Source organism: Bos javanicus, chromosome 6 (assembly GCF_032452875.1).
Source record: "Bos javanicus breed banteng chromosome 6, ARS-OSU_banteng_1.0, whole genome shotgun sequence".
NCBI lineage: Eukaryota > Metazoa > Chordata > Mammalia > Artiodactyla > Bovidae > Bos > Bos javanicus.
The window spans coordinates 45,564,767-45,583,014 of NC_083873.1; the positions used below are offsets into that span (position 1 = coordinate 45,564,767).

General features: G+C 44.5%; 1 protein-coding gene across 1 annotated transcript in view; it reads right to left on the reverse strand.

The window, feature by feature from the left end:
- Positions 1-18,248, reverse strand: part of SEL1L3 (SEL1L family member 3) — a 108,192-nt gene that overhangs the window by 44,879 nt on the left and 45,065 nt on the right. The window contains exons 8-11 of the mRNA XM_061419837.1: positions 17,802-17,934; positions 15,951-16,091; positions 3,896-4,107; positions 2,213-2,392 (exon numbers count right to left, since the gene is read on the reverse strand). Of these exons, the coding sequence (XP_061275821.1) occupies positions 2,213-2,392; positions 3,896-4,107; positions 15,951-16,091; positions 17,802-17,934 (666 nt within the window). The remainder of the gene's footprint in view (positions 1-2,212; positions 2,393-3,895; positions 4,108-15,950; positions 16,092-17,801; positions 17,935-18,248) is intronic.

Genomic DNA, 18,248 nt, shown 5'->3' on the forward strand with positions numbered 1-18,248 from the left:
ACCGTGCCACCTGAGAAGCCCCTTGTTATGTGCTGCCGGTGAATTAATAGATCTCTCAACAAAAGGATATTTAAATCGACGTATGACACCTGCTAAAACTCTCAAGAAGCCATTAATTACACACTCTGAAGAAAATGAGCTATGATACAACTAACTGTATAATTCGTATCTGTGATTCTTAATCACACGACTTTCCGGCTGCAAGATGGATCTTCTCTATTCATCTTCTCTGGTTCTGACCAATTAAACATTTTCTTTCATAATCATAACACTTCATGGGCCAAATCTTCAAAAGAAAAGGAGCTTGTTAGCAACATACCATCTCCCCTTGCTCATTTATGCTGCATTAGAATTCCTAAAAGTATATATGTACAGGACATTATTAACACATTCAAGCTTAGCAGAACAATAACAATATTATTTGGTGGTCTGATTTTTTTATGAATGTGTTTCCAGAATAATTCTTTAAAAACTTTATAAATGAATAAACTTAAAAATTCCTGTCAAACTGAGGTCAAATTTTGCCCATAGCCTATGTATTCGGAGAGAATACAAGTTTACTCAGGAGAAATCATTATCTTCTAAAGGAATTAGAATGTCTATACAGACAGCCTTTGGGTACTTCATAGCTTGATTCATGTTTAATGTTCACTGACAGCATGTATCTCTGAGTCATTTATTTCATAACTCTACAGTGGCCACTGTAGGTTTCTTTTCCAGAAACCATTCATTCCCAATCATCAAAGCACACATTTCCTGCACTGGGGGTTTCTAAATGTAATGCAGGAGCAGCACAGGGAACAGTAAGTGGTCTGGTTCCCAGTTAGCCTGCTCTGTCTAAGATTCCACGAGCCTGACCCATCTCCCAGGCTCACCAAGCATAAGGTGAAAATCAAGAGCTTATGGCTTCAACCAGAGCCAGATCTGATCATGCAGCAACCTCCTGTCCCTGGTTGCACAAACCCAGGCACCCCAGTGGTTTATATACTATCTTTGGCAGAAGCTGAGTAGCTGAAACAGTGACTATAAAATCAGAGCTTAAAATATTTACTATCTGGCCTTATACAGAAAAACATTGTCAACCCCTGGTACAGTCTACTTGCATTTCTCAACTTAACTAGCTGAAGTGCTATGAAAAATACAAGCCGAGAGGCCAGCCACGTCACAATCTACTCCTGCTGGATGCAAATCTACATCATCTAAAGGCAGCTTTCTTTTTATTCTTACACTGTCACCTTTACTTGGGCTTCCCTGGTGGCACCAGTGGTAAAGAACCTGTCTGCCAATGCAGGAGATGTAAAGAGATATGGGTTTGATCCCTGGGTCTAGAAGATCCCTTGGAGGAGGGCATGGCAACCCACTGCAATACTCTTGCCTGGAGAATCCCATGGACAGAGGAGCCTGGCGGGCTATAGTCCATAAGGTCGCAAAGAGTCGGACACGACTGAATAGACAGTGCATGCATGCATCACCTTTACCTCCAGCCTTTTATTCACAGTTCCTGAAACAAACCATCAGTTGGTCCAGTGTAACGCATCATGTTTTGAAGGCAGATATTAGCCACTGATTTCTTTGCCTAATGAGTCAAAAAGATACGTGAGCCTGCAAAATGAGAGGCTGGAGTCAGTGCCCCTCATCCAGTCCTTAATCCAGGATGGATTGCCTGCTGTCAGTCACCTGGAGCCCTGTGGCTCATGTGATGGGCAGACGCTTCTCAAGGCGCTGGGCAGCAGGAACATAGGGAGGGATGGAACTCTCTTATATGTAGACTCTGCAACCCTGCTGCTTGTGACGTGTTGATAGCAGCCCTTGGCTTACTGCCCCTGCTTAATTTGACTCAATCTCCCCTGACATCTCCAGATCCTTCCAAGTCACATGCTTTTGGAACAAAGACAAAATGTTTCTGTTTCTGGTATACATGGTTTTCAAAATCAGAGTCTGTCCAGGGCTGTATCTCCCCTCCCCATACCAGTCTTCCCACTCATGAAAAGCTCCTCATGCACAGATGTAGGATGGTCCCTGCGTTCAGCCTGAGAGCACAGTGAGGAAATATGAATTGGAGATTATGAGAGGGCTTCTCTTTGCATGGGATTATGCTTGCACTCTGAAGGCCAGTGAATAAACCAGCCACAGAGGCAGACACTTTGTAAAATTGTTCAGGAAGCCCTAGTAGGCAGGGCCATAACCACTCCCACCCATTTCTCTCTCGTACCTGATCTCCTTGGAGCGTGTGCTGGTCAAGGGGTGTCTTGGTGGCGATATTGCTGTAGTAGGCATAGGACAACTCCCAGTCCAGGGGGTAGTTATCAATACCCTGGTAATGCTTGTACCCAAGATTCATCGAAGACAGTCTTTCACTGCCCTGGCCTCCAACCAAACTATACAACATGCCCTGTTAGAAAGAAACGGACAGTGTTCACAAGATTACAGAAAAGGGTGGTAAAATTCTAACATAGAAAGGTCATCTGGACCCACCCCTATAATATGAGCTTAGTCATTCTGGAAAGAAGTTAATAGGCCTTTTAAGAAAAACTTCAGATAGGACTTCCTTGGTGGCCCAGTAGTTAAGACTCTGTACTCCCAAAGCAGGGTGCATGGGCTCTATCCCTGGTTGGGGAACTAAGATCCTGCGTGCCACACTGCATGGCCAAAAAACAAAAAACATGAAAAATTTCAGAAAAGTCACAAGAGCTTTCTCGTGATTATCTGTCCTCAAAGTCTAATAGCTGAAAATTCCTTTGTTCTTCCCTCAGTGAAGACAGGGTCTTCCCCTGACTTATCTCACAGCATCTCTTCGTGTATCCACCAACTGTTCTAAGGATGCTGGCTACATCACTTCAGCTACATCATCTGTGCCCGATGATCTGAATGGTGGGCCACATTCCAACTTCACATTCTCAGAATGTTAGTGTTGGGAAGGGTCCTTAGAGATCGACTGGTCCAACCACCTCATTTCAGAGTGAAGGAAATAGAGGCTCAGAAAGTTGAAGTCATATGTCTTTGGTCAACCAGTCGTTTTGTGGCAGAAACAGGGCTCAAGTCTTCTACTCTATACACTCAATGGGAACTGCCTCAGGGACTTAGGAAAGCACGCCATCAGTCATGAGCTGCTACAGCCAGAGACCCACATAAAGAAATCAAGTGAAAGAAACGTGGAGCCACCTGGGAGGGTCTAAACAGTCTGAGTGTCTTCAAATCCAGGATAAACAATCCTGGGTGCAAATACAAAAACTCTGTGATCAGGGATTATTTAGCAGCACTTATAAAAGTGCAATTCCAGATGTTAAGCAAGTTGCATATGAAATTTGGATTCAACACCATAAACAAAACAGTCTAGTATGACTTTTGTTTTAATGGTGTGCAGTTCGCTCAGTCGTGTCCAACTCTCTTTGTCACCCCATAGACTGTAGCCCTCCAGGCTCCTCTGTCCATGGAATTCTCCAGGCAAGAATACTGGAGTGGGTTGCCATTTCCTTCTCCTGTTTAATGGTAGAAGGCTGAATGTGACAATTCTTTGCTTAGAGGTCTAAATGATTCCACTAAGCTAAAAAGTCATATGGGATGATGGGTCCACAGCCAGAATAGTTACAAGAATTGGGTAAGAGGCACCTGTTCTTGAAGGACTAGGATTCTGATAAGCCCTGCACAAACTATTCCTGAGTATATCAATCGTATCCCCATGCTGTGTCCAGAAATGGATAAAGTGCACTTCTTCATTCACTGCCAGCAGAGGATCCCATATTTAACACAGCCCTAAGCTGTTTTTCTTGAGTGTAAAGATTTTAAAAGACTCCAGGGAGCATGAACATGTCCAGTTCCACCTGGGGCACGAGAGCCTTACCCTGCAAATACAATCTAGGTGACGGATATTCCTGCGATGCATGAAATACTCTACCTGCAGCTGATCCCGAGGTACAGTTAATCCAGTTTCATAAAAGACTGCGAGGTAGTAGGATGCTTTATGGTATCCACAGCAGCTGGCATCCATCAGAAAGGGGACGATGGAGCTAATTTGGTGAAGGCCATCAACACTGGAGAGTCTCTTTACAGCCTTCTCGAATATCCGCCCACCGATGTCTAATACAGATTCATTTTGGTTCCTCGGCACTGTAAATAACACAATTCACAGCACACACAATTAACTACCATGGGATCGACATGGCTTTAAAAAGAATTGGGAAGAGCCAATTAAATCACCTGAGTTATTAATATTTCTGGTCCTGCAGTGCCTTGAAATATACCACCTTCCCGGGAAGTAAATCAAACCCGTTGGGGATGCCAGGGTGTCATTCTGTAAATAGCTTTTCCTTTGGCACTAAATGACAGCCTAGTATCCTGGGGGAGAGGATGTGCTTTCTACAGCTGAGAGAATGCCTCAAGAGAATAATCTACTCAGTGTAACTCACACCAAGTTAGGACCACCGAAACTGCCAGAGAGATTTTTTTTCCCCTCTAAGACTCTGAAGGAGAGTGTGTTTTATCTCAGAAATAGATCCTAGGTGCTGCTGTAAAAAGTTGAGCACAAGAACCTTATTTTGAGATGCCTTCTTATCATCTTTTGCCTCCGGTTTTCCTTGTGGGTTTCTAAATACAACAAAAAGAATGTCAACTTTTATTGAAGGCTTATGAAATGCCCAATACTGGGTTGAATCCCTTATGCAAATTATGTCATGTAAGCCAAACAATTTTAGGAGGTAGGTACTTAATTAGGGTCTTCATTTTTCAGATGAGGAGACTGAAGTCTGGAGAAGTCAACTAACTTGTCTAAAGTTACAAAAGCTGGCAAGTGGCTGAGCCAAGCCTAGAATCCAGCTTGGTAGGTCACAGGAAAAGATTCCTATTCACTGTGCTTCAGCTTCTTCCTGATAATAGGCAACCAGGTATCTTAATAAGTACCTTACTGCCGTGGGTAGAGATCTCTCTATACAATCGCTTTAAGCTATGGCGCTTCCTTTCACCTAATCCTCCCATAAATTGATAAACTAAGTCCAAACGGGCAAGTTATAAGGCCTTATAATCTGTCACAGTCCCTTAAAGTCTATCTACATTATTCATCTCTCATTTATTAATCAGCTAGCGAATGTTTACAGTTCTACTCTGTGTATCTACTGGATGCTGTGTTACAAAAAGCCACATAGGATTGCACAGGTACTACTTCCATTTAAAGAGATGCAGTCAACTTATTTAAAATGAAAATTTTCTCCCCTGAGAATTATGTCCAACAGTTTTCTTTGATCTTCTTCAATCTATCCCACATTAAAATGTTACTAACAACTTCCAGGAGGCAACGAGAGACTCATTCTATCAGCACTCCACCAAAGTAATGCGGGAGACCTGGGTTTGACCTCTGGGTTGGGAAGATCCCCTGGAGAAGGGAAAGGCCACCCACTCCAGTATTCTGGCCTGGAGAATTCCATGGACTGTAGAGTCCATGGGGTTGCAAACAGTCAGACACGACTGAGCGACTTTCACAAAAAATTCACAAAAGGCATGAACAGAGATAAGTTTCCAATGTGGGAAACCTCTCGCTGAAGGATTTGAGATTGGACTGAAGGGCAGGCCATTGGCAGAGGTTGATGCCTCTGCCTTGGCATCACAGAAGCCAGCGGAATCCAACGGATGAAACTGTGAGACCCACGCCATTGATTATGAGCTGGTGCCTATCCCTTTGAGCACATAGGCAGTTGGCTGCCCCTGTCAGGGAGGCACGTGCCTTCACTTGCTAAACTGTGGGAAAGGTACCCGCCCTCCACCTCCACTCAGCACTAAGGTAGTCCTATCTCCTGGCTCCTGAAACTCCTCACCCTCACACTCTTCAACTTGTTCAGAGGCAGCACCTTGGATCTGCTTTTACTCTCTCCATCCCAAGAGGTAAGTGCTGAAAGAACCACCTCACTGAACAAGTGGACTTTGCTCATCCTTCTGTATTTTTTTTAAATTCCTAAAGAAATAGCTGCTTATTATTAAAAAAAAAAAAGACTCAATGTAGGTTTATATAAAATAAAAAGTCCCCTCTTTCCCAATCGTTCTTTAATTGTGAAGGAAAACTATTGAAAGTTTGGTGTATGTACTTCTAGACTTTTCCTCATCATAGATAATTCATTATACATCTATCTGCCTATATACATACATATTTTCCTTCTGAAAAGCTCCTATAGATTCAAACTCTCAACTTTTTTCCCTTATGAATATTTTCATTGAAATTAGTTTAACATTCTGTTAGTATCAGCTGTAGAACAAAATGACTCATACATATTCTTGTTCAGATTCTTTTCCATTATAGGTTATTACAAGATATTGAGTCAAGTTCCCTATGCTTATCTGTCAATTTTCTTTTTATATTAAGAGCATACCACAAATACCTGTCCACAGCAGTCAGAAGCTTATTCTTCTTCCTAAACTTTTAATAGTATTGCAGTCTATAGCAGTGCTGTTCTTCCAACCAGTTTCCTATTTTTAGCCTCTTGGTTTGCTTCCAGTGGTTTGGCTATAACCAACAACATGCCAGTGAACGTCCTTGAACATTTTCCTCTGCTCACCTGTTGGGATGGATCTGAATAATAACCCCCTTTTCCACCAGGAGTCTGGGGCTCTTCTTTTGAATTTTCCCTCTGCAGAGCTGAGAGAATTCCATCCTGTCCAACCATTAGACAGGGGGAGAACCGACTGCAGTGATTCAGTGTGTACTGCAGCACTCAGCTGGAGTTGCAAAATAAACCCTACCCCTACTTGCTCTTATATTTACTTTTAAATACATGCTCATCCCCAACGCCCCTTTGTGCACACTCAGAGCAAAGCAATATTACCATTTTGTTAACGATTCATTCTGGCCTTACCTGCTTTGCCAAACACATAACTAAGATGATGAGTTTTGCCTGAATACCCACGGACATGGGCTTTGGGGACTCAAAGGAGAGAAGAGACTCCAAACTAAATGAAGCTCCAAATGAAACACTTGCCCTGCTGACATCTGGCACAGAACCCCAGAAATCATTTGCAGGATTGTCCCAGAAGCACGGATTGCTGGAGAATAACAATCAGGAGAGAGAACCTTCACAAAGTTCAAATCCTCAGCAAGTGCACACACAGAAAAAAAAAAAAATGCAGACTGAAACGAAGGCAGGTGGAAAAGCCTTCATTATTTCTTTTACCTATTAAAATTCTTAACTCCCCCCAAACATTACCAATCGGTGCTTTCTCTACAAAAGAATCTAGACAGTTTTCTGCTCTTGTGGATATAATAATAAAATAATAATACATCTAAAGGAAAACTGCTCATTTTGCACATTTTTTAAAGTTTGCATTTCAAATGTGGCACAAAATCAAAGCTCTGATGTCACTGGTGATATTGTAAAACCGGCTATCTAAAAATACATTTAATGAGACTGTTAATTTCACCCATCTGGTTTAGCATATGCATTTTTTCTAGTGGATCTGTAACTAAAAAACATGCCTTGTTTATGGAGATTAATGGAGTAATGAAAAACAAACAAACAAAATACAAGTGGAGCCACTTTCCCATTTTTCTTTCTTCCTACAAGAGAGGCTAAGGAAACAAAAGCCACCGCCACCGTTAATTAACTCTCACTCTCTTCCCGGGAGCACAGTATTGTTTATTTTGCTCTTTTTTCTTTTTTCCAGCAATACCATAAGGTCACCATTTGTGCGCTCGTCATTAAAAGAGGCAAAAAGCAGAAAACGAGAAAGTAGCCGCCTACTGAAGGAGCTGAAGCCACATCTGATGGAAAATTTGGGAGAAAAAGGCAGGCTTATTTATTCCTTCTGAGGGGAAAAAGACACATTAAGAAAGTCATTTTTTATTTCAACCTTCTGAAAGCTATAATGTATCCATAAAAGTTTGAAAAGGGGGGAAAAACATGGAAGGAGAACATATCATTTAACCAGAAAAGGACAGATCTTCACCAAGTTTTACTAGTTTTTTTTTTTTTAATAGCACATGTCTCATTTGCATTTGCATTTGATGAGCCCCACAGGGTTCCTGAGGCTCAAAGAGATGGCTTATTTCTCTCCCCGAAATAAACTATTTGTACTTTTCTGTCCTGTGTAGATTTTCTGACTTTATACATGTCATTTCTCTTCCTCCCTCCTCTTCTCCCCACTCCTTCCTTCTTTTTATCTCTTTCTCTGTGTGTATTTTTTAAAAACTATAATGTATAATTCCTTGAATTAAAAAAATAAGATAGGGGCCCTTTAACGAAAAACAGCAAAGATAGCTCTTAAATTCCAGAGTATCCTGGAATTGCTAAATAACACCATTGTGTTTCTACTCTTTTCATGCTCTGCTTTTTAGTCTCCAAATAAACACTGCAAAAATATGAAGAGTTGGGGGGCTTCCCTGGTAGCTCAGACAGTAAAGAATCTGCCTGCAAGGTGGGAGATGCGGGTTTGATCCCTGTGTCGAGAAGATCCCCTGGAGAAGGGCATGGCAACCCACTCCGGTATTCCTGCCTGGAGAATCCCCATGGACAGAGGAGTCTGAGGGGCTACAGTCAATGAGGTTGCAAAGAGTCAGACACGACTGAGTGACTGACACTTTCAGGAACAAGCTAGAGTGCCGTCAGTGCAGCCAGCACCCCTCTGCACATTGGAAGGAGGAACCGTGTCTCCTGCACTCCACTCTCTGAAGCCTGGGGCAGGCGCCAGGCAGTGGTCCTGCAGGAACAATGCAGATGGCGTCAGCCCCAGGATGCGAGCCCAGCCTCAGACCCGGCCTCCCCCTGAGGACCAAGGAGGCCCCCTGAGGCAGAACTCAGCCTCTATGTAGCCACAGTCACCAGCTCTCGAGGCCTCAGGGGTGCCCATTCTGGCATGAAAAGAAGAAAGGGAGTCACCAGTTCTGGCCTCGGGGCATATGTCTGGAGGGCGTGCTGGCCGCTCACCTGGCCCTCCCTGGCCGGGGAGTCCCCTGCACCTAGGCCTTGTGTCCTTCCTCACTCCTTCCTACCATGAGCAGTTCTCTGACCCAGAGCCCTCACCTGGCTCTGCCATCCCGGCAGCCTCTTACCAGCCAGTCCCCACCATCTCTCTTCCCTGATTCCAGAGCCCCATTCAAAGGGTTTCTGAATTCAAAGGGTTCCGTTTTGTCAAGAAAGGTGTGAGAGGAGAATGAAAGAAGTAGCCAGCATACCTCTTCAAGGATGAAAAGGTGTGCACACTGAAATACTACCAGCCTAGCATTAGAAACAGCTAATAGGTGATTCTATGCTCTGACAAGAGCCATTTTCCCAGAGAATTGGAGCTTCCCCAGAAAACAGCACAGAGCAATTAGAATGGTCCCCCTGAAGTCTTGAACATGGGGTCTTGGTCGGATGTCCCCCAGAGCCTGGACTTCAGGACAGAATAGCACAGGAGCATTCCCAGACCACACGAGGGAATGAGGATGCAGAGCAGTGGCCCAGGAATGCCGGGAGGTGGAAAGGGTTGGCTGCTACATCTGTATGCATCGCAGCTGGGTGCCCCAGGAGCACTGCCATCTTAACTCAAAGGCATGCTGACTCCAGGAGGTGAGGAACAAGTCCTGTGCTGCTTCAGAGGGGGAACTACCAGTGGGGATAGCTGCATTTTATATCAGGTTAGCACATCAGCTGTCACCATGTAAGAAGACTCCCACCTCCACACCCCCTGGCACTTGGCAGACAGCAGTGTGTGGGTGGGTCTACGCTTCTCATTACAGTCACCCCAGGGCCCAGCGCCATGCTGGGAGGTTCTCAGTACATGGGTGCCAAGTTGGGTCTGCATGAACCTTCGGGCAGTTTCATATCCAGGCACCTGTATTACCTGAGCAACGAGGTTACAGATATATGGAGGCAAGACCCCTGAGGGCTGTATTTCGGGTATTCTTTTGCAATGCATGTGCATAGTCTAAGAAGGATACTGGTCTACTTGTGCTGACAGGCAAGAGTTGGAAGACAGCATTCTGTCTGACCTGGGAAACAGGGCAGTGTTTTCAGGGCCAGGATGTCACCTCCTGAGGGGGAAGCAGACTAAAAATGTGTGAGAGAAATAAGAAAAATGTAGAGAAAAGGCAAATAAGCCATAGACTCCATCAGTCTGGATTGCTATAATGGCTTGGCTTTGAACTTGCATCTCCTGGAAGTCAAACTCCCTGTTCTCTCACACCCCTAAGAGATGTTTTTAGTACTTACAATGAGATCACTTATTAATTTGGAGTGCGTTTAGTGACTCAACAAATACTTACTGAGGGTCTTCAAAGAAAGCCTAGATTTGAAGACATCTGAGTGCTGCTGTGGAACTAGACAGGCAAGTCAATATTGTAACTTGGTAAGATGGGTACTGATAAGGGAAAACCTACACAATGGCAAGGAGGGTGGGGGAGATGGAGCCGACTGCCTTAGGGGACAGGAACGATGATGTGAAGAGGCTGTTTGTGTTGGAACTTGAAGCCTTCTTGCAAGGCAGGCAAGCTGAGGAGCACAGGTGGCTGAGATGTGTTCTTTGTGGGGACTGGTGCAGAAATGCACTCTATCAGGTCATGTGGAAGAAGGACTGATAACTAAGCAGCTAACCTATGTCCAGCATCATTGCACACCCTGCGAAGTAATTGGAAGTGTCAGTGGGATACTTACACCTCTCGCATCACCCTGGACAAGCTTGCAGTCAAGCAAGTAATGGAGACACACAGAGGATCAAGGGCACGTGTCTCAAGGCAGATGAGATGAGCTTTACGTGGGCGACTCTGTCTCTTAGGTCCATAAGTTACCTTTCTGTCCATGGATCTCTTTCATAGACACCATCACTTTATGAGAGTATTGCATTCTTCATTCCTATGAAACTAGACTTACCCTAGCAAATAAATTACAAATTATACCTCACACCTATGAAAATGGCTACCATCAAAACCCCAGAGAATCACAAGTGTTGGTGAGAACATGGAAAAATTGGAATCCTTGTACACTGTTGACAGGATTGTAAGATGGTGCAGCCCTTACGGAAAACAGGATAATGGTTCCTCGAAAGGTTAAATGTAGAATCATCATATGATCCAGCAAGCCCACCTCTCAGTATACAGCCTAAAGGATTGAAAGCCAAGTCCTCAAGAGATACTTGTACATTACATTCAAAGCAGCACTGTTTAAAATAGTGCACTTTTTTGGGTTGGGAGAAGCAACCCAAGTGTCCATCCACAGATGAATGAATGAAAAAAATGTGATCTAGACATGCAATAGAATATTATTCAGCCTTAAACAGGAAGGCTATTCTGACAGAGGCCACAGCATGGGCAAACCTTGAGGATTTTATGTTAAGTGAGATAAGCCAGTCACACGAGAACAAATACTGTATGATTCCACTCATATGTGGTCTCGAAGAATCAAATGCATGGGCAAAGAAAGCAGAACAGTGGCCACCAGGGGGCGGGGTGGGGAACTGTGGTCTAAAGGAGTATACGAGTAGTGTTCGTCGCTCAGTGATGTCTGACTCTTTGTGACCCCGTGGACTGTAGCCCGCCAGGCTCCTTTGTCCATGGAATTCTCCAGACAAGAACACTGGAGTGGGTTGCCATTCCCTTCTCCAGGGGAATCTTCCCAACCCAGGGATCAAACCCAGGTCTCTTGCATTGCAGGCAGATTCGCTACTGTCTGATCTACTAGGGAAGCCCCTCTAAATGAGTACACAGTTTCAGTTTTGCAAGATGAGAAAGTTCTAGAATCGTTTGTGCAACAATGTGAACGTACTTAACACTACTGATGGTGGTGGCTGTTTAGTTGCTAAGTCGTGTCCAACTCTTATGACCCCATGGACTGTAGCCTGCCAGGCTCCTCTGTCCATGGCATTCTCCAGGCAAGAATACTGGAGTGGGTTGCCATTTCCTTCTCCATGGGATCTTCCCAACCCATGGATCGAACCTGGATGTCCTGCATTGCAGGCAGATTCTCTACCAACTGAGCTACGAGGGAAGCCCTTACACTTAAAAATGGTGATGACGGGGAATTTTAAATTATGTGCATTTTACCATAAAAATTTTTTTAATTACAGTCCTTAAAGAATGATAGTGTGAATACTTGATTTTCTCTTCTGTAGTAGAAAAGTAGAGCTCAATCTTTTGGGAACAGCTAGGAGGTGGTGACCACTCCTGACCTCCCTGGACAGAAAGCAGAGGACACTCCAACTGATTGTGAGGAAGCACAAGCTCCCAGCTCTGTACCCCATGAACTGTTCCCATGGCTCCTTTGAAGTGATGATCCATCTAAAATCATATGGTGTCGGTGTGGGGGGATACACTCACATCTGAAGTGTGCACGTACAGCAGCCTGGCAATGGAGTTGGCGGTGTATGTGAGGCAATGCTGCCAAGAAAATGGTGAGTCTGTCACAAAGAATGAGCAATTGCAGGCCATTGTCTGTTGCTGTCATATGTATTTTTTAACGCCAGGAAAAAAATAATTCCACCAATTAATTCTATTTGTGGGAACTATGGGAGCTGCTGTTTTTCTTTGCATTTAACCTAAGTCACTCTCACTCAAAACATGGCCCCATCGTTGTTCTATCCTGGCTCATGAGGGCCACTTGGTCAGTACTTGTCTAGGGAATGAATGAATGGAAGGTTGTGATACAAGTGACTTAAGTTATTCACACAGTTGCATTCCTTTATCTGTGCTACTGCACCTGCCTGGTTCCTACATCAAGAATTTTGAGCAGTCAACATCTGATCCTTGAGTCTGTTCTTGTAGCTTATCTCAGATATGAGAAATGCAATCTCATGAGGATATTCTAGAAAAGTCTATTTGTCAACAGGACGACACAGCTCAGGCTGACAGCCGAAGACATGATACAAACATAGGTCCTCTTGACTGGAGTTGTCCAAAGCACTCCAAAGCTAGCTAGATAACCACAGCAGGATAAACTTGGGAGAAAAGGTATGTGAGGAAGTGGGAAGAGAAACATAGTCACACCAGTCTGACTACTTTTCTTCCTATACGGCCAGAGTAAAGATATGCAAATAATCTTTAATTATTATTTTTTTTTACCCTCAACTTACAACATCAAATTTTCTTCATTGTCTCAGGATTGTTAGAAACTGGGCACAATGTGTGACACCAGTCTCTCTCTAGGATTAGGCAGGCAGAGTATCTCGTTAACTATAATTGCCCCAAGTAAGGGCAGGGTGCCAGGCAGAGATGAATTTTAAGGAGGGGTGTAGGCCCTACCTTTGCAGACGGCTCCCAGTTCCCACAGACGGGACAACGTAAGCTAGACGTACAGGGGCTGACAGAACGGGGGTCTGAGGTTGGTTCTGGAGATCTGCCTGCCCTATCTGCCCCCATCCTTGTCCCACTTGCTCCTGCGCCTCAGGAAGTGGCAGGGAGAGGCGGGATGCAGGTGGCCCCGTGCCTGGGGAGGCAGAGGCCCCTCAGGGTATGCTCACTGGTGTTCATGTAAGCAGACTTGGCACCAGCAGGACCCACCTGGCTGGCTGGGCACCAGCAGTGAGGCTCGAAGCGGCAAACCCAGCTTTGTGCCCCCTCTCCCCCCAGGCATGGGGCAGCTGCACGCGTTTCTGAGCTGCCACGTGGCAGCTCCCCAGCACCGCAGCCCATCAAGTCTCAAGGTTCAGGGGCTCATGATTTGGGTTTTTAATGAGCTCCCTTTCTAGGCCTCCACGGAGGATAAAATCATTTCACATTCTTTAAACGAAACTTCTGAGCTGTAAAAATAACACAAAAACATTCTTTATTGAGAGTATTTGCTTTAAAAAGAATGTTTTGTGAAAAATGATTCATTCCTGCTCCCAATCAGCAAAACTATATTTAAACATATCCAAAATCTCATGAAACTAGTTTTCAGGTGGATGTTGTCTTCGCCATTTAGCCTACACCTTCCAACATGCATCTCCTTCTTCTGTGCACCCAACTCGGGGGGCAACTCCACCATCTCCCAGAAGACCCATGAAGACCGGGTAATAACAGATTAACATGTACACAGCAGCAATGACTCTCAACTGGGGGCAGTTTGGTCTCCTGGGGGACACTTGGCAATGTCTGGGGACATTTTTGGTTGTTACACTTGAGGGGGGGGCGGGGGCATGGGAGGAGACAGAGTGCCACTGATATCTAGTGGGTAGAGATCAGAAATGCAGCTAATCATCCTATAATGCACAGGGCGGACCCTTCACAACAAAGAATTATCCAGTCCCGAACATCCGCAGTGCCAAGATTAAGAAATGCTGTATACATAGCGTTTACTAAGTGCCAATACTCTAAGTATAAATTCATTTAAACCAGCAAACACTAGGGGAGACAGACTCCTGTTTGTCATCCCCATTTTGCAGATGAGGAAACTAAGGCTCAGAGAAATGAAGTGGCTTGCCTAAGATCACACAGCTAGAAAGCACTAAGTTAAAATTGGAACCCGGGGCTCCCCTGGTGGCTCAGTAGTAAAGAATCCACCTGACAATGCAGGAGACATGGGTTTGATCCCTGATCCAGGAAGATTCCACAAGCCCCGGAGCAACTAAGCCTACGCACCACAACTACTGAGCCTGCACTCTGGAGCCTGGGAGTCGCACCCACTGAAGCCTGTGTGCTCTAGAGCCCATGCTCTGCAACAAGAGAAGCCACTGCCAAGGAGAAGCCTGCACACTGCATCTAGAGAGTAGCCCCCAGTCACCACAACTAGAGAAAAGCTTGTGCAGCAACGAAGACCCAGCACGGCCAAAAATAAATATTAATAAATAAAATTAGGGAAAAAATCAATCCCAGTGTCACTTCCTCCAGGAAGCCTACCCTGAACACCCTAGACTTCTAAGTAGAACTGACCACTCCCTTTGTGCAGTTGCCAATTACTCCCATAGCTTTTATTTTTAAAAATACATTACAATTTTTCTTTGCTTTCAAGTCCGTCCTTCACAGGCAGAAACCTTGAATTATTTTACTTAACTCTGCAGTCTAGCCAAGTAACTGAGCAGTCACTCAGCAAATATCAAATGAACCAAAGATGAAATATCTTTTATGGTTTGAATTCTTTCAAGATGGGGTGAGGGTGAGTCACTATCTGCAAAGAGAATCTATTCCACTGGACGCTCCCATTTTTAGAAAGTTTTTAAGCGAAGCAGAAATCAGTTTCTGCATTGCCTTGCCTCAAGGGTCTGATCGTACACCCAGGAACACCACAGGCTCTTACTAGTCTCTAAAATAGTTCTCATTACCCTCCTTATCATTTCCTTCCCCAGGCTGCACACCTCCAGCTTCTCTCCTCTTTGCAACAGACACTGTTTCCTGATCCCTCAGAGTTTAACAGTGTGTACTTAATTACTATGCAAACCATAATGGCAATGGACTTAAGCTGGCCACATTTGAGAAATACACACAGACTCCTGGAAGCTGCTTGAAAATACTTCAAGTCAGGGGGTCTCAAGTTCAAGTGCCCAAGGGCCCAGGCAGGTGAGATCTATGACGGAGTTAGACAGGAAGTGCTCAACTAGAGGCAGGAGGGGCTGCAGATGGACAAAACCTGTCTGTGCCAACCACTCACCTCTGAGCTTGCTGCCACTCAGGAATTGAGGCCCAGCATCACCAGATCTTTGGATATTTTGACAAAAGCTAGAAGTCTGTGTTTTTATATGTTTTTAGAAACTGGTAACTAATTTTTAAAAAATTGACAACAATGTGTATGCCAGAGCAACCACATTTGGGGGTCAGGTCTGGCTGTCGGCTCTTTGTTTTTGGCCTTGGCTTTACATAAAGACTTGCTCAAGTGATTCCTAAATATAAGTTTTTCTATTTAGTGTCACAAATGTGCACAGGTATATTGAGAGTGGTGGACATACAAGGGCAGAATTTAAATTTGAAATTAAGCTAGAACACTAGTGTTAAAAATAACTTCAAGGCATAAATCACTAAAGAAGGTGAGGGAAAGCAGAAAAACAGGGACCTTTCTAACCAATGTCCAAAGACAAGGCATGGACTCAATTACCTGTCACCAAACTCAGCTCCAACAAGGCCTGGAACAAACTTCGATGCTTGGCTCTCAGCTCCTTCTCCCAGGGGAAGGCTCTGCACATCGAGGGCCGTCCATATCTGAGTTTCAGGTCCAGGTAGGAATTTCGGAGGTTGCCTATAGGAAAGGTAAGCCCCAGGTACCGTTAGGGGGAAGGGCTTGCTCCCTAAATCCCTTCCTCTAAGATGAAGCAGAAATAGGCGTCAGACTTAAGCTTACTGGATATTGGTTTGGAGACATCAGGGATTTGAAATTGGCTACGATGCCTCTGCCTCGAGGTCACAGATTCAAAGCCTCGTCCAAGGGAAGTGTGCCAAAGTTGCTGATAGCTGTTGAATAATTCTATGGAATGAGCAGCTGGCCTCGGACGGGTCCCCAAGAGGCCAATATCTAGGCCATTTTGTTGGCAGTGTGAGTCGAGGAGCAAAGCCCAGGGACCCCAGGGAATTGAGGCAGCAGAGGACGTTAAAATAAGTCCTCCCAATGCCACCACACAGATCAGCATGCAAGACCGGCCTTCTGACTCCGGGTATCTCTCCTGAAATTACATCAGCTATCAAAATCAGTTTCTTTCCTGTTTGGGATATTACTATTCTATATATCTTCCCCCTCTTCTGACAGCATCATATTTTCTGGATGATTCAGCGGTGAAAGCGGCAGCTGGGGGACTAGTAGAGCCTATTCTTAAATTAAATTGCAGAAGTGCTGCCTTTCCACACTTACCTATCATCATCTCTAATCACTTCCCAGGACCATTTTATGTGAACCCTATCAGAATGGGGTATTGTGCAAGAGGCATCTATCCCTCCATGGCCTGAAATGGGAAGTTCAGCTCTGGGGATGGTGCGATATCTTGGCGGGACTAAAATACTCAATTTGCTTTTGCTGATGGCAAAGGTCCCACAGGAATTTCTCTTCCAGAAGGAACATATGTGACTAACTCTAGTGCCACCATACCATGCAAGATCTATAGCCAGAGAAATTTGTAAGTGCTAGGTCCAAGCTGGAACGTTGGAAGACGAAACAAGTTTTATAACAGGTACACCCTCCATATGAATGAAAGGATGTCCATGCAAATATGGGCAGGCATGGAAATACTCTATTTGAAATTCATTCCTTCTGTTGAAAAATTACCAATGTCTTCCAGAATGAGTCAATTCAAGGATTTAAAAAAAATGAAACCCAGACCCTAACAACAAAGCCATTGTTCAACATTTCTGAAAGCTAATATTCAGATATTAATGGCCCAAGACAAAAGTGCACCGATGGGGAAACATTTCTAATGATTAATTTATTTTCCAATTCATTTTTATTTTCTTAGACTGGCCTAAGATCGCATTATGGATGGGAATAATATAATTTGAGGCTCAAAACACTCTCATTTATATTCTTAAACTAAATTACAGCTGCTTGAAGCTATGAGGCAGCCTTGGGTTCCTGCTGAGTGTTGGTCTTGTTGGGATCTAGGTAGAAGGCACACTTTCATTTGCATTAACCTATGTGAGGTCATAGTTGTCCCCACTGATCAAGTCACATGTGTTCTATTTCAGCCTCCTGAGGAAGAAGCCTTCTCAGGCTCAGATGGTAAAGAATCCACCTGTAATGAGGGAGACCTGGGTTCGATCCCTGGGTCAGGAAGATACCCTGGAGAAGGGAATGGCAACCCACTCCAGTATTCTTGCCTGGAGAATCCCTGGCAGGCCCCAATCCACAGAGTCACAAAGAGTCAGACATGACTGAGTGACTAACACACTCACGGAAAGAAGCTAAACATGTTGATACAAATGCCCAGAGCTAAAGCTTGCTCTCCTTAAGTTCAGTACTTACATGCTTCCTGCCTCCTGTCCCCCTGCTGCGCCGTGGATGTGTACACAGACACTATTTCCTGAACTTCTGCACACCTTTCGTAATAGAATTTGATTTGTTGAGAAAGTTGCTTCTCAAGGAGGGGATTGAAAATCTACAAAAGGGCAAGAGAACGAAAGGAACAACACTGTCATCAAACGCCCATGGATACCTATGCTAGATTTCCTTCTCCCAATGATAGCCCCAATTTGGCTTGTTTGTACACAGATCGTCCTCTCTGGATTCTCAAAAGAAGGGTGTTACTAGGAATTTAAGGGCATACCAGCTCTGATCGCTTCCCTCTGGCTTCTTTTTGTAGCATCTTCTCGTCTGCAGAGTTTCTTCAATGTTAGGACTTCCCAGAGACCAGATCTCCATGCTCTCTTCTTCCCCACTGCTGCATTCTATCCCCAGAGATCACATTCATCT